The sequence below is a fragment of the Sesamum indicum genome, linkage group LG3 (genome assembly GCF_026168435.1).
Source record: "Sesamum indicum cultivar Baizhima isolate 11 linkage group LG3, ASM2616843v1, whole genome shotgun sequence".
NCBI classification, from domain to species: domain Eukaryota; kingdom Viridiplantae; phylum Streptophyta; class Magnoliopsida; order Lamiales; family Pedaliaceae; genus Sesamum; species Sesamum indicum.
The window spans coordinates 1,426,048-1,442,404 of NC_142659.1; the positions used below are offsets into that span (position 1 = coordinate 1,426,048).

The window sequence follows — 16,357 nt, forward strand, 5'->3', positions numbered from 1 at the left end:
AAATCACTATATTACATTTTGGTAAGTAGACTAGGAAAAGGAGTTTAATTAATTGTCCTATTATGAGTTGGTTATGTTATGTGATAAAGTTGGTTATGTTGGTGTTAAATTGATTATATTCTCTATATATTACTCGTTTTGTCTTGTCTGGACTACATTTGATATACATATATAGATAGTACTGGATATTTGCTTACTGAGTTCTAGGCTCATTCAATCTTCAAGAATAGATCTCTACCCACCGAGAACCAAGTTCAAACATTGCATTTGAGTCAGGTTGGGCCAGTATGCAGTTCCTTTCTCATCCGTTACTAAAAATAGAACTCACCTTTTGGGGTGTGCAAATATGAACTAGAAATGAGGATGGTATGCGAACTAAGTATAACAGTTCTGTTTTATGGTATTTGGTAGACATATGTATAATCTCATGATTGAAATGATAAATTCGCTAGTGGTGATGACGAGATTACATGTATATGTATTCCACAGGGACTGAATTATGTGCATAATTACATGTATAAACAAAGTTTACTTTAAATATAATATTCAGAGGAGATATAGTCATAGTGCTGTTAGAGGTTTTACAACAAATCAAGTTCGAACACAATATTTTAAATTCGATAATAATTCAAAAAAATTCAAATAAAAATATATTCAGCTCGACTCGATTTATTTATATATGTAATGTCAACTATAAGTTGATTTATTTTTCAATTTGCCTTTTCATAAATCATTAGTTTGTTGCTTTCAATCACTTTGAACTACATATGCCTTAAATGCAGTAATAAATTCGTACTTTTCCTCATGATTTGAAATAGCTAAGTTGATTTCAAAATTGTCAAGCACATCAACAATTAAAGAGATGAATATATTGAAAATCATTTTTATTTTAGGATAAATTACAATTAACTTTCATGAAATTTAACATAATTACGAAATATCGCCTAATTATTCAAAAAATTATCAATATTCCTGATGTTTGATCAAAAAAATGCAAAAGAAGTTGTCATACTTTGTTCCATAAAAAGTTTCTAAAATATTTAAAAATAACAAAATTATAATTTGTAGTTTATAAGGGTATTTTGATCAGTTCACTATAAAAAATACATGAAAACTTAACCGAGACTAACTATTGAACAACCGCTAAAATTCGAGGGATATTGGTGATTTTTCAAATAATAGTGATGTATCTATAATTACATCAAATTTTAAAAAAACTCGTTGTAATTTATCATTTATTTTGTGAGGAATGTACAAGCGACTAATTTAGTCTATAGATTAATGACTTTGCTTTTCGTACAAATTTTAAATAACTATGATTTCCATTTTCTTGACTATAATCATGTTTTACATAGAAAAGTGTCGTAGGTGCACATAATGTGCACGCAAAAGTTTAATATATTTTGTTTTCATGTGTTTCTGTAATGTGCTGTATTTATTATTAAAGTATGAAAGTTTATCGAAATTCATGAAATTAAATATTAAAATAGTGTATATAAGACCGTAAATTATTCAAATCACGCTTCTTCGTCTATAAATTAAAGAATAATTACACTTTTCTTTCCTAAGATTTGATGTGGTTTGAAAAATTACATTTAATACTCTCGAGGTTTGCACCCGTTTAAGAAATAGGTCCATCCGCCAGTCAAAATTCATTAAATTTGTTGATATTGATAAAAAAAAAATGAATGAAGATTGATATTTACCTTCGATTGACTTATAACTGACTTATTGCAGGTCAAATATTTTTTTTTTTTTATTAAACCACCCTTATAACTGTGAAGTTATACCTCCTCATATGCTTTAAGGTTTGAAGACGTATAAGTGTAATTTGATCATAAAAAAGTTTATTTGATACAATAAATATTAATAAGTCAATTGGGAGGTAAATATGATACTTTTATCTATTTCTTTTTTTTGTTAATATTGACAAATTCGATGAATTTTAATTTGATTGATGGAGGAACTTATTTATTAAACAAAGCAAACTTCAGGGGTACTAAATATAATTTTTCAAACTATAAAAATTTACGTATAATTACACCAATCTTCAGAAAAGGAAGTGTAATTATCTCTTAAATTAATTTATGAAAACTACTTATTCTTTAAGTTTTTTTTTCTCCTCCTTATGATAAAGTCGGACTGAGTACGAACATAAACTTTTTCAGTTATATCAATTTTATGTCGTACAATAATATATTTTCACATCTTTATATAATAATTATGTTATTGGGAAAAAACTTACTTTACATTAAATTAGTTTTAGAACTTAAAGTACTTTAGGTTTTTTATACCTATACTATTATTAAGTTATACAGGAAAATAAGTTATACAAGAAAATAACTCAATAGTTACAAAAAAATTCGATGCTAAAATCAACATATTAGCAAGTGAAACTTGCGTTATTAATTTATATTATTTAATATATATTTTAAATAAAGTTGCAAATTTTATTAGCAAGTAAATTTTTGTATTAAAAAAATTGACGTGTTAATTAGCTCAACACGAATTTTTTTCATTGATATTGAATTATTTCTTATAAAGTAGAATTTTTCATCGTTCGCCAAATTTAAACTTTTTACGATTAAAAGATGTCGAGTCCCTTTACTAGAAAGTTTGTGACGACGATATGGAATGAGTTCAAACAACAAGAATTAGGTGAATTATGACAAAAAATGATCATTTGATGCGAAAATATTGCTACACATTCTCAATTAAATTTAATTATTTCTTATTTCGTATATTTGTCGTAAAAATTGTATTTTTTATATGTTTTATTTTTATAACATGTATGCATAATTATTAACAATCTCATTCAATTTTTTCGAGATAAAATTGTAATTTATTGTATCATTTAATTTGCTTTCGTTTACTACATTTTCAAATATTTTTGTGTTTCGCGTTTTAATTTGTTATAACATTTAAAACTTTTGTCTAAGTTAACTTATGTTTGTATTACCCACTTGCAAGAAAGCATTTGTCCTTTATATACTTTTACTTCTATTGCTTACGAAAATTCTGAAAATAAATTTTTATTTTTAATCCTTCTACTAATTTTCATAGAAAATTAATTAAAAAAAATTATGTGTAACTCACGTGGCCGATTCTTTTTTTTTTATTATGAAAAGATAACAATTACATGACTTGCATGTTGATTTTTCTGTCAATTTCGTAAGTTGGCATAAGAATTGACATAAAAGAATGACGAGAACACGTCTATAATATTCTTCAAAACTCAAAATCGAAAGTAAAATAGTTTTATTGTTTAATGAATCTCTTAACAAAACTATCAGTTATTTAAGGGTTCATTTGGTCCGAATGAGAGGAAAAGGAAAGTGGAAGGGGGAGGGGAGAAAAAGAATAGTAGTTTTCTTTCAAGTTATTTGGTGTAATTGAAAATTGAGTAAATCTTGAATACTTCGTCTTGTTTGGTATGAAGAAAAGAGATTGAAAAGAAAAAACTAATTTTTATAATTTTATTGAATAATCATTCTCTTCATTTTGAATTAAAAAAATAAATAAATGAGTAAATTATTTTGTTATTAGAATTATGTCCTTTTTAACATTTTGCCATCGAATTTTTTTTTTTTGGTGTGTGTTATCTTACCATGTGAACTTTGTGAAATTTGCACTTTTCCATATATGATCATTTTTTGTTGATTTTTTTGCCAGGAAAACATCACATTTTGTGTATATGTGAAAGATACCACATCACATAACCCTTAAATATCACATGTGCACTTCATGTGATGTTTTTTCAACAAAAAACTTGGTTGAAAAACAATTATAAATGGCAAAGTGCAAAATTTAGTAAGGTTGATATAGTAAGTTGACACAAAAAAAGTTTAAATGCCAAAGTATAAAAAAAGTCATAGTTCGGATGGTAAAATTAATTAATCCTAAATAAATTAATATTATTCTAATATAATTTTAGTATATAAAAAATTTAATAACCTTATCAATAAAAATATTTTGTCAAATAAGAATAAGAATAATTTTTTATTAATAAAAATATTCATAAAATGGGCATTATTCTTTTACTTTAAACGGTTTAGTTTAAATGAAACAAAAATTACTAACAATATTTCAATAAAAGAATTCGAGTTCAAACATCATTAACTTTCTTGATACCAAAAACAACATTGGAGGAAAATTATATATATATATATATGCATAATAGGATAAATAAAAATAAAAACTGTACTTTTTTGTCTTTTTTAGCTTTATACTTCCACTTTCCGCCCAATTTTGGACGGAAACAAAATTAGACTCCGGAGGAATTTTATATACATCAGATTTTACTTCACCTTCATCTCTTTTCCCTAACCAAACACCAAATTGTCTCTTATACGTTCAGTTTTACTTCCAATTATCTTATACTCTCACTTCTCGCCCAAACCAAACATATTCTAAAATAAAAGGGTCGTAATCTTAGTCTAGGTAAAATTACTATCTCAAAAGCCCGAAAGACTCTACCCAAAGTTACGCTACAATATTAGCAATAATTCAAAAAAATATCATGTCCAAAAGATAACTACAGAAAATAGCAAAAATAATTAAATTTGATTGAAAAATAGAAAATTTTAAAGAATCGTCCGGACAGTGGTCAAAACGATGGTATTTGTGCGAACAACGGTCTCTCACAACAATAGTAGTAAGAGATTTCTCTTCAAAACTGTGGGTAGATCGTCCTATAACTCTAATTGGAGTAAAAATTATGATTGTATTAAATTTTCATCAAACCACACAACCAAAGCACTAAATATTCGACGTACATTTATCCAAATGCTCCAAACATGCATCCGTCTCTTATTTTACATCAAACGAAAAATAATACATTTTATAAGTTATGTAACCATTTTCAAAAATATTTATGACAAAGTATATAATAACAGGATCTAACAACCAATCATATTATAAATCATCATGGAAATATATACATCATAGTATGAATATTTGAATTTAAAAGATTGACTAAACCAGACATGGACAAAAACTGTTCCATCACAAAATCTAGGTAGAATAGATTAGTAATCTCAAAATATGAATGCCCAAATGCAGCATGCTTCAAACGACACTGTGTACTATCTTTTTTTCTCTGGGGAAATTATATTTTTGATTCGTCCGTACTTTAGGATTAATATACTTTTTATTCCGTTAGTTTGAAACTCACATTGATAATTCAATAAATTATAAAAAATTATATTTTTAATCTCATTTTGATTAGAAGACCAATAAGAGTTGACGGTGAAACAGTCTTTTCTGTCGAAATACTAACAAAATAATGAAAATTAAGAGTTTTTAATACTTAATAAATTGTTGATGAGAATCCCATAATTTAATAGTACGAAAAATATACTAAATAAAAAATATGAGATTGGGAATGTTATTTGCCCTTCTACTAATAATAGTAATGAGGGCCAATAAATTTATTGCAGCAACCAATTTTGAGGGGAAAATCTGACAAGAAAGTCTTTCATATGTGCTGGTAATAATAAATACACAAAAATTATCAGCAGATTTTCTTACATCTAACCATGGTTAGGGTGACCTGACCATCAATAGAGTTAAGCCGAGCCAAGCCAAGCCAAGAAAACTCAAAACTCCACATCAAGCCAAGCCACAAACCAAAAAGCCCAAAATTATGCCAATATCTATAAAAGTGGGGGAAAAAAAAATTAATAAAAGTTGGCTTATGGTGTAATTATCCCTACACCCAATCCCCTCCCACAACCCCCACCCCCACCCCCACCCCCCCACTTATTATTATGAAGTTTGAGAAACACTAAATTTAATATACAAAATGCCAAGCTTTAAAAAAAAAAGATTACCCATAAATAAAGCCCCAGAAACCAAAGAGGTGATAGTGTTCCCTTATGTACCAACCCTGCACTTTTGATTACTACTAGCCTCTCTCTCTCTCTCTCTTTCTCTCTCTCCCTCTCACACACACACACACTAGAATTCTCTTGCCGAAGCTCTGAAATATTAGGAGCCAAGAACATAGCAGGGAAGTTTTAATGTGGTTCACCCACAGGACCTGAACCTTATTTATTTCCCTCTCTCTCTGAGTCTCTGTGTGTTTGGATTTCTGAGTGGCCGCCAGTTATTTTCTTGGGAGTTTCTTGGCTCAGATCTACTCCCTTTTAATTTCACCTCATTGTATTGTTTCTGCTTGTGTTATTTGAGTGGCTGAAAATGAGTAAAGAAGAGTTCTTGAAGATCCAGGTAACCCTCTTCTCTTGCACATTTCATGATAAAATGGCGTGTGTGTGTGTGTGTGTGAGAGAGAGAGAGAGAGGGAGAGTTTATGTCTTTATGCGTGTGTGTGTGTGTGTGTGTGTGTGTGTGTGTTTAATTTTGGGTTTATGGTCTTTGCTTGTGTTCAACACAAGATTTTCTTCTGGCATTTCTTTTGTTTGTTATTACATGTATCTTTTTTTCTTTTTCTTTCTACTGGATGCATTCCTCTGTCAATTTGATTTAGGTAGACGTTTCCACTCAGACAAAGCATTCATTTTTCTTGATTTTCGTTTTCTCTTTTTCACTTTTTTCTTAATTTCTTGTTCCTGACTCTGATTTTCTTGGATTCTTAAGTGATAAAGTTGTGAACTTTACCCTGTGTCTCCTCTCTGTCTTTGCTTGTTCTTGCAGACTTGTGTTCTTAAAGTCAATATACACTGTGATGGCTGTAAGCATAAAGTGAAGAAAATCTTGCAGAAGATTGAGGGTACCCTACACTGCTATTTTCTTGGCTCTGAGTTCTGTTAATATCCTGCAAAAAATCACTTTCTTTCGAGTATTTCTGCATTTTTTTAGTTCAATTTTTATGAGCAATTGGGCTTAATTTGTGTGTGTTTGTGGTAGGTGTATACACTACAAAGATAGATTCTGAGCAGGGGAAGGTGACAGTGTCTGGAAATGTTGACCCATCCACACTCATAAAGAAGCTTATCAAGAATGGGAAACATGCTGAGCTATGGGGTGCCCCAAAGGCCAACAACAACCAGCTTAATAATCAGTTCAAGAACCTGCAAATTGACAATGGTAAAGGTGGAAACAACAAGGGCCAGCCCCAAAAAGGTGGTGGAAACAACCAGCCGAAAGGCGGTCCTCACGGTGGCGGTGGCGGTGGCGGTGGCCAACATCCACAGCTTCAGCAGCTGCAACAGATGAAAGGGTTCCAGGATCTGAAAATTCCTCCTCAGTTTATGAAGGACTTGAAAATGATGCCTCCTAACAACGGCAAGGGCCAGAACCCGAAGTCGGTTAAATTTGAGCTGCCGGAGGATGAGGGGTTGAGTGATGATGAGTTTGATGATTTTGATGATGATGACGATTATGATGACGATGAGCTTGACGATGATTTGGATGATGCCCCTTTGAGTAAGATGAAACCGATGATGGGGAATGGCCACGGTGGCTCGCAGATGCCTAACATGATGATGAATAACATGATGAATAGCCAGCTGATGAAGGGTGGTGGAAACAATGGAGGGAACGGTGGCGGAAATGGGAAGAAAGGTGGGGGTGGAGGTGGAGGTGGGAATATCCCTGTTCAGGTGAATCATGGTGGTGGAAATGATGGAAAAGGTGGTGCTAATGGTGGCAAGAAAGGTGGAAATGGGAATAACAATGGTGGAAACCAAAACCAAGGTGGTGGAAAGGGTGGCAAGAATGGCGGTGGCCAGAGCGGTGGTGGTGGTGGTGGCGGCGGCGGCGGCGGCAATGGTGGTGGTCAAAACAAGAATGGTAACAACGGCAAAGGAGGCGGCGGCGGTGGGGCTCCTAATGGCAACAATTTTATGGCTAATGGGGCCATCAAAGGGGGTGGAATGAGTAATGGGCCTCATGGCATGCCTAACATGATGGCTATGAATGCTGGTGGTGGTGCGGGCCAGATGGGAAATATGCCAATGGGCCATATGAGCAATCTGCCAATGGGACAAATGAGCAATCTTGCAGCTGTACAAGGCCTGCCGGCCTCTGCCATGAACGGCGGTGCCGGTGGAGGTGGAGGGTACTTTCAAGGTGCTGGACCTGAGAACATGCCTGGAAACCCCTACTACCAGCAGCAACTGGCGGCAATGATGATGAACCAGCAACGTGCCAACGGGAACGAGAGGTTTCAGCCAATGATGTATGCCAGGCCTCCGCCTGCCGTCAACTACATGCCACCATACCCGCCCTACCCTTACCCTCCTCCACCAGGCGAGCGGGCCGACCAGTACGCAATGTTCAGCGACGAAAACACGTCTAGCTGTAACGTGATGTGAGATACATCGATCGATCGCTGCCAATAGAGCTTGGTTGTTTAAGTTGATAGTTTCATGACTTGCTAGTCTTGATGCCATAATACAGATGGAAAATGGTTTTTTACTTTGGATTTGCTTTTGGATTTTTCTCTTTTATTCCCCATTTTGAATCCTAAGTTTAGATTAGTGTTTCATGATAGGGAGTATTTGATAGATAATATATGGAAAAAAAAGACAAAACATAAACAAAAACAAAGCTCTTTAGAGAATGAGAGATGTAAGTGGGAGATTGTGGTGGTTTTGATGATGAGAATGTTTATATTATAATGTTTATATGTTGAGAAAATAAATAAAAATTGAAAAGAGAATGGGATTTAACCAAAAAAAAAAAAAAAGGGGAACAAAGCCCTTCTCTTTGCCCATTTCCATATAGGATTGGATTTTTTATTGCAAATTTTGTTATCGTTTTTATTCTATTCGACATACATAAGTTATACGTATAAATTTTTTTTTAAATAAAATATATAATATTATTTTTATATATATAGGGTGTGTATGTTTAATAAATTAGAAGATGAAATATGATTTGTAATAAAATTCGATTCTCTCCAAAATTATAATTTGTTTTTAATTGAATTTATCTCATCTCTATGACTTATTTTCCCCTAATAGGCATTTCAAGAACTAATTTATACGTCTAATTTTCAATTTATAATCTTTTATGTTAAATATGCTAAGGGTTTTCTTTATTTTTGTATTATTTTATGTGTGAAAAATAAAAAATATGTTTGGATTTAAAAGCATATTTAATTAATTGTGAATCCCAGAGAATAAGGAAATATTATTAAATTGATTTGACTTTTCAATTATTTTAAAATTAATCTATGTGTCTAATTATATTATGATCATAGAGGTAAAAATAAATTATAATTCAATTTGTCATTAATTTTGATTATTTTGTAATTTGTGGAGACTTTCGATACCCGAATTTTATTATTAATGTTATTTTGGTATGTATATAATTATAAATGACTCAATAAGTATTAGATTTCATCATTAATATTATTTTAGTATCCAATTGATATATTTTTTTTTTATTATTTTTTATGTAATCACCATTTTACTCCTTAGATACTAATATGAAAATAATTAATAGATATATAAAAAATTACATTAAATTTTAATCAATATATTGTCTCTTTATTTTATAATTGATTCTTATATCTGATAATAATAATTTTTTTTTGCCATTAACTGTATTGATAAATATTTATAAGGTCACTCGTTATTTAATAATTAATTATCTCAAAAGTAAAATTAAAAACATATTGTAACCTTGGCAATTTTAGTTTTCTTTTATTTTTTTAAATTAATGATATAAAATTTAAACTTTTGAATCTAAATCTAATTTTCTACTATCAGATTTACTTATCCTAATTTAATACCAACAAATATTTTTGATGATGAATAATAATACTTATGTCCTATATCTTTAATATATAAATTATTTAATAATAATTTTTTATAAATATAATAATCTTGATAACAAAGTATCAAAATAAAAGTAAAAATACTAACATTAAGATAAAAAATATTGATATCAATTGGGTACCGATTGATATTTATAGTGAAACTCAGGTGTTAATTGAGTCATTTATTAACGACTCGAATAGTAAAATTACATTAATAACAAAACTCCAGTACCAAAATAAATTTTGTCCCAGAATTAAATGTTTTATGATTGAAAAATGGAGGTTATAGGTGTGAAATAATATTAGTGGTATTTTTATGAAAATATCTAAGGTTTTAATTAGGAGATGATTTTATTATCATTTTTTGGATTTTTTTTTACTAAAAATGGCTTGACAATATTTTCTTAAATAGAGAATTTAATAAATAAAAAAAAGTATTTTGATGAGCAAATTAAAAAAATATATCATTTTATTTTCTAAAAAATTATTTGTTTTATTTGTTCTCATATAAAATAATATATAAAACATTTTCTAATATATAAAAATAAAACATATACTTTAAAATATAATATGGGCTTCTTTTATTTTTTTCAATTTCTTATTAAAATATTAAAAATGAAGAGAATTTGTACAAAAAGTGGAATTCAAAAAAAGTAAAAAAGAAAAGAAAATAATTAAATTAGAAAGAAATGGGGCAAAGTGTGGTGGCCCTATATCATAATTGAACTACCACTGCCATCATTGAAATTCATGTGTTGTGGGGTACATATTTCATGAAAAACGTTTCAACCCTTCCCTCGTGAAGTGCGATTTTATCATATTTTATTCAACATTAGTCGCACTTTGACCACCTCTAAAACTATAAAATTATACTTTTTTAAAAAAAATAAAAATTCAAAACACACTTACATTCTATCTCAAAATTCATCTTTTGCACTTAATTCTTTCCGTCAGAGTTTGGATGAAAAAATTTCATAAAATTTCAATCTTACCCCTAATTTAACATGCTTGTGTAATTTCGTACTAACAAAGAAAAAATATAATAATATTAACTTCACCCTATATTTATATATATTATTTATCTTTTTATAAGTACAAAAATATACATGAGGGTGTAATGACGGAAAAAATTAAAAAATTTTATAATTTTTTTACTCATGTCAATATTTTTCATCCAAATCCTAAAAAAAGAGGTCTGGTCTAACTATACTTTCAAAAAAAAATTTGAAGGAAAGTATAATTTCATATTTTTAAAGAAAGTATGAGCATAATTAAACTTTTTTATTTAATATATCGTAAATATATATATAATATTTTATTAAATAAAATAAATAACATAGTGTATGTATTTGCGATGTGTATATACTAAATGAATACAAAATTTAATATAATTTACAACAGACATCAGGGGGTAATTGGTAATTTTGAAACAACGATAAATTATTTATTATTATGTTAAATCTCATAAAATTTAATTATAATTTATCCCTTTTTTCCTTACAAATTGTGAAAATTAAGTCACATTAGCATAATGCTAGTAATAAAGAGTATAATGTAGACCCCATCATTAATTTTGATAAAGTTTACTGATTTTATATATTTTCTTGCATTAATTAATAGGGTGTTTGGCTAAACTTTTTCGAAATATTTTATAATATATTTTAAAAATTTTAAAAATAAGTTCTTAAAATATTTAAGTATTAATATCACTTTGGTATTCAATTTATTTGATTTTTCTATTATCTTTTTATGTAATAACAAAAATACCCTTAGATATTAAAATAAAAAATAAAGAATTGCATAAATTTCGATTTATATAATCAATTGACTTTTATTTTCATATTTTCTAATCAAGATTATTATAATTTTAGTATTAATTTGGATACTTTATACTATCTTTATTTTTCAATATATATAGAAAAACTCATTATTAAATAACTTATATATTAATAGTCAAGTCTTGAGAAATAGAAATTTTCATCATAAAAAAGAAAGAAAAATCGTATTTTTAGTCCCTTATGTTAAGGTCTTTTTTAGTTTAATATGATTTATTTAAAATTTTTCGACATTGCATCTCATACATTATTTTTTTTTAATTTTAATTTTTTACGTACTTTTTCATCCGATAATTAACGAAGTCGTTCTAGTGTCACGTGCATTCTTCTTGTCCGTCTCTCTCCTACTCCTAGTAGAGTACTGTTTGGCAAATGAATAGTCGGAAACGTGAATTTGATTTCCTAAAATTTGGTATTTTTAGGTATTAATTAATAATGATTGGATACGAAGTTGAATGAGAAATTACTTCCACGACACGATCAACTTCTTTGTGATTTGAGTTGACAAAATATTGCTTGATTGGTGCCTTTAATTTTGGGTATGGATTAATTTTCAAGAATTAAATTAATTTACTGGTCTAATCCAGTTTACCTTTACATGATATTGTAAATAAGTAAATTATCCTCTTATGAAAAAATAATATTAATTTATTCTCATATATTTTTTTAAAATGAAACAATTTACCGCCCTATCTAACCATTAATTTACATTTGAAGTTATGAAAGAAACGTACCATAGTTTTTGCAAATGGCATTTATTTTTGTTGAGGGCAAGAATGTCATTTTATATATAATGACGTTACGATAATGAACGATGTGATCTGCATCGGAAATAGATTTTGGCCATCGTCTTGCTTCGATATCATATTTATCAATTAAATAACACCGAGAATGTTCTTGTTATAGCATTTTGAGGCTTAAGTCAAAAAGATCGGAACAATGTAAAATTCCAGAACGAAGATAAAGTAGTGAAAATTATACTTGCCATTTGGAGATTGTTATAAATTCAACCGAGTTGTACGAATGACCCTTTGACCCAATTTTAGTCGAGCGGTTATGAAGATAACTACGTTACTGAATCTAATTTGGATCAAATTCAAATCGAAATGACTCGAACACAAACTATGCGGATCCGGACCACTTAACTTAAGCCAATAAAATGATCTCAGGGGACGTTTTGATCATTTCCAGGAGTCGAAATATTGTACCTGTATTGCGATAATATTACTTATTTATGTATTTATTTATTAGCTATTTTATATTAAATCAATTAGTAGGAATAATGAATAGAGCACAAAGAATTTATAAGGGTTGATATTTTTGGTCAATTCAATAATATATTTTCGTAATAATTTAATATTTTGTCCTCATATATATATATATATATATAAATATTCAACTAAAAAAAGAAAATAATTTTATATGATAGTGTTTTGCATAGTATCTAATTTTCATATATATATATAAAATTTGTGCTCATAGAGTTCGATAAGAAAAATACTAAAAAAGCTCTGATTACAACCCTTCAAAGTCGACATCTGAAAGGTCGGAAGGAGATCAAAGTCGAGAGTGAAAATAAAGAAATTAAAATCGTACCTAATATATTTATAGGGGTTTTCAAACCATACAATTTGCCACATACCATTAGTTCAGTTTTAGTCGAATGATTAAGGAGATCAAGTACATTATCAGATCATGTTTCGATTTTTGTTCAGATCGATTCGATATCCATATAAGCCATTACAATAACCTTTGAGTGTTTTCTTTTATTACTATTATTATCTTTTATTTTTATTTTCAAGAGTTGAGATTTATTTACTTGAATTTTCCAATTCACATAAATTGTTTATTTATTTTACATTCTATCTTTTTCATATAAAAAATAAAGCCTAGTTATTTTAATATAAAAAATATTATTAATCTCTTTTTGTCACTATTAATTATTGAACGGACTTGAAAATAGTATTTTTTTTTTTTATCGTAGGGACAAATCGTCATTAAATGAATTTTCGCAATAGCTTTTATTTTTATTGTGGGAATAAATTATAAGTTAAGTAGTATTAAAAGTTGAGATTGTCTGAAAAAAAATCAAAAGTAAAAGAAGGTGGAATTCGAGACTTTGAAAAAAATAAGTTAATGTTCATAGTTTTAATAATAAGTTACAGAAATTAATAGGGGAGACAATTATGATTTTTATTTTAAATTAATGATTAATTATATTTAGACGTCTTTAAAAACACAAAATTATATTTTTCCATAAAAGCATTTTTATAATTTTTATACCTGACCTCGTTTTATTAGTATTTGGACCTTAGACGAAAAATGCTGACATCAACTAAAAATATTACATAAATTTCTCATTTACCCCTTATTCAACATTCTCATTTAATAATTTTGTACTTATAAAAAAAATATAATGATATTAACCCATACCATATAAATATATATATATTATATTTATCCCCTTATAAGTATAATGAGAATGTTAATGAGGAATAATTAAAAATACACGTACTTATTTTTTTTTTCCCTAATGTAAGCATTTCCTATCAATCCATAACGAAAAGTCATATGTAAATGGAGAATTTTAAAAGGGGGTGTAAGTATAATTTTAATTATTCTTTTAAAAAAATATAATTTTATATTTTAACAGTAGGTTTAAGTGTAATTAATTTTTAAATTAACTTAATTTAAATAGTTAAAAAATAAAAATAATTTCAATATTTGTAAAATACTCCGAAACGAACAATACTAAGAGGTTGTAATGAAATCGGATGGTGTTGAGACTCCGACACTAATTTTAGATACGGGTAAATTGCATAACACCTCCTTATGTTTTTAATATTTAGCTAAAAATTCATTGTGTTAAAAAGATAGGCAAAAAACTCAATGGGTTTTATAAAATACAGCAAGAAAACCCCTCTATGTTAGAAACTAACGGAAAGTGTGTGACACTCATCTGTTATGCGAATGGACCTCATTTTTGGCTTTTTGTTTGGGATAACTTTAAGTGTATAATGTTCATTTTGTCCCTTTCTTACACATTTAAATATATTTAAAATTAATTTTTTATATTATTATTTTATTTAAATATATTTAATTAATTTAAATTATTTATTGAGCCCAAATATATTACAATAAATTATATTTATTTATAAAATATATTAATTTAATATAAAAACACCTAAGAAGTATATAAAACGTTTTAAAAATTCAAATTTTGTATTTAAAAAATACGATACAAATTTAATATACTAAAATTCACTTGTTAAATTTAGAACTTATATGCAATGTAAAAGTCACTTATAATAATTATATATTATTAACTCAATTAAATTAATAATAATCTAAATATATTATATTTATGTATAAATAATATTAATTAAATATCAAAATACCAAAAAATTAATATAATGTATTTTAAATTATATTATTAATTATAAATAACATTTAAATTAAATACTTAAATTATTTAATATTTAAATTTTAAAAAATTAAATTATTTTTATTTTATTTTAAAAAATACAATTTTCTTTTTTGCCTTCTTCTCCGTTGCTGGCATGTAGTGGCCGACAACGGTGCCTGGGTGACGAAGGTTGCCCTTCTTCTCTAGGTGACCACCGTCGTCCAGGTCAAAGCTACGGGGGCGACGTTGCCCCGAATTTGGCCGCCACCCCCTTCTGCAGGGGCGACTGAAATCTCACCCCATTTGGCGGTGATCTTGTCGTTCCAACTTGGAAGAGATGCTGGAGGCAGGAGTTCATTTTGGCCATAATACTAGGAAATGGAATCCTAAAATGGCACATTATATCTATGCAAAGCGTAAAGATATCCATATTACAAATCTTGCTAGAATTGCTCGTCTTTTATCCGAAGCCTGTGATTTGGTTTTTGATGCAGCAAGTAGGGGAAAACAATTCTTGATTGTTGGTACCAAAAATAAAGTAGTCGCCTTCTTGGTGAGTATATAATATTTTAAAAAATATAAATAATTATTTATTCATTTTTTAATATAAAATTTTTAATTAAATTTTAAATACATAGGAAGGGTGTTATGTAATTTACCTTCTTATATTAATAGTCAGGTCTTATCATAGAAATAGTATCAAAAAGAAAAATCCAGTGTGGGAGACCTCACACGAGCGTTTTAGGCTGTCCCATTGAGATTGCGGGATCTGGATGAGCACAAAAGTGAGTGGGGGGCCAACCTCAGGAGTCTAATCAAGACAGCGGAAAGTGTGGGTCCTACCTTCTCGTGTACTTTGTAGCAGAAGTAGTACTAGTACGTTTCTGCTTAGATTTAAATGAGTTGTACCTTAGCTGTGATGGCTAACAGGACTGGTTCGGAGCATTGGACTGTTTTCCTCTGATACATCTTTATTTTTAAATTCATGTCTATATTTATTTTATTTTATTTTTGTGTGTACAAAATATTTTGTAGACATATCTTATGTATCAAGTATTATTTAAAATATCAAATAATATACATTTCATATATATATAAAGCATTTATGTGAAATGAAAAATAAAATAAAATGCTAATCTAATATAAAAAAAAATTGGAACTTTCTAAAAACCCCTGTACTTATTCTCATATCCGATTTCAAGAAATATAACATTTAATTATAGCTAATTTTTTTGATTAAAAAGAGTAGTTGTTATGGATAGTTATGGATCATGATCACATAATATTTATTATATGGTTTTTCGCAAAAGTGGCTAAAAACCACGGGAAAAATCTTCCGCTACAGTGACTAAAATAAGTTTTTGCATCAATTTTATTTAATTATGTTAA

At 28.4% G+C, this 16,357-nt stretch overlaps 1 protein-coding gene across 1 annotated transcript; it reads left to right on the forward strand.

Moving 5' to 3' along the window:
- Window positions 1-5,840: 5,840 nt before the first annotated feature.
- On the forward strand, window positions 5,841-8,379 carry LOC105156967 (heavy metal-associated isoprenylated plant protein 32). The gene is made up of 3 exons (XM_011073242.3): window positions 5,841-6,228; window positions 6,655-6,730; window positions 6,868-8,379. The coding sequence occupies exons 1-3, from the start codon at window positions 6,199-6,201 to the stop codon at window positions 8,274-8,276; spliced, it is 1,515 nt and encodes a 504-aa protein (XP_011071544.1). The 5' UTR covers window positions 5,841-6,198; the 3' UTR covers window positions 8,277-8,379.
- The last annotated feature ends 7,978 nt before the right edge of the window (window positions 8,380-16,357 follow it).

Coding starts and splice junctions, on each gene's coding strand:
- LOC105156967 (XM_011073242.3), top strand. CDS start 6,199: ATGAGTAAAGAAGAGTTCTTGAAGATCCAG. Junction 6,229..6,654: donor AAGAGTTCTTGAAGATCCAG/GTAACCCTCTTC, acceptor TTGTTCTTGCAG/ACTTGTGTTCTTAAAGTCAA. Junction 6,731..6,867: donor AATCTTGCAGAAGATTGAGG/GTACCCTACACT, acceptor TGTTTGTGGTAG/GTGTATACACTACAAAGATA.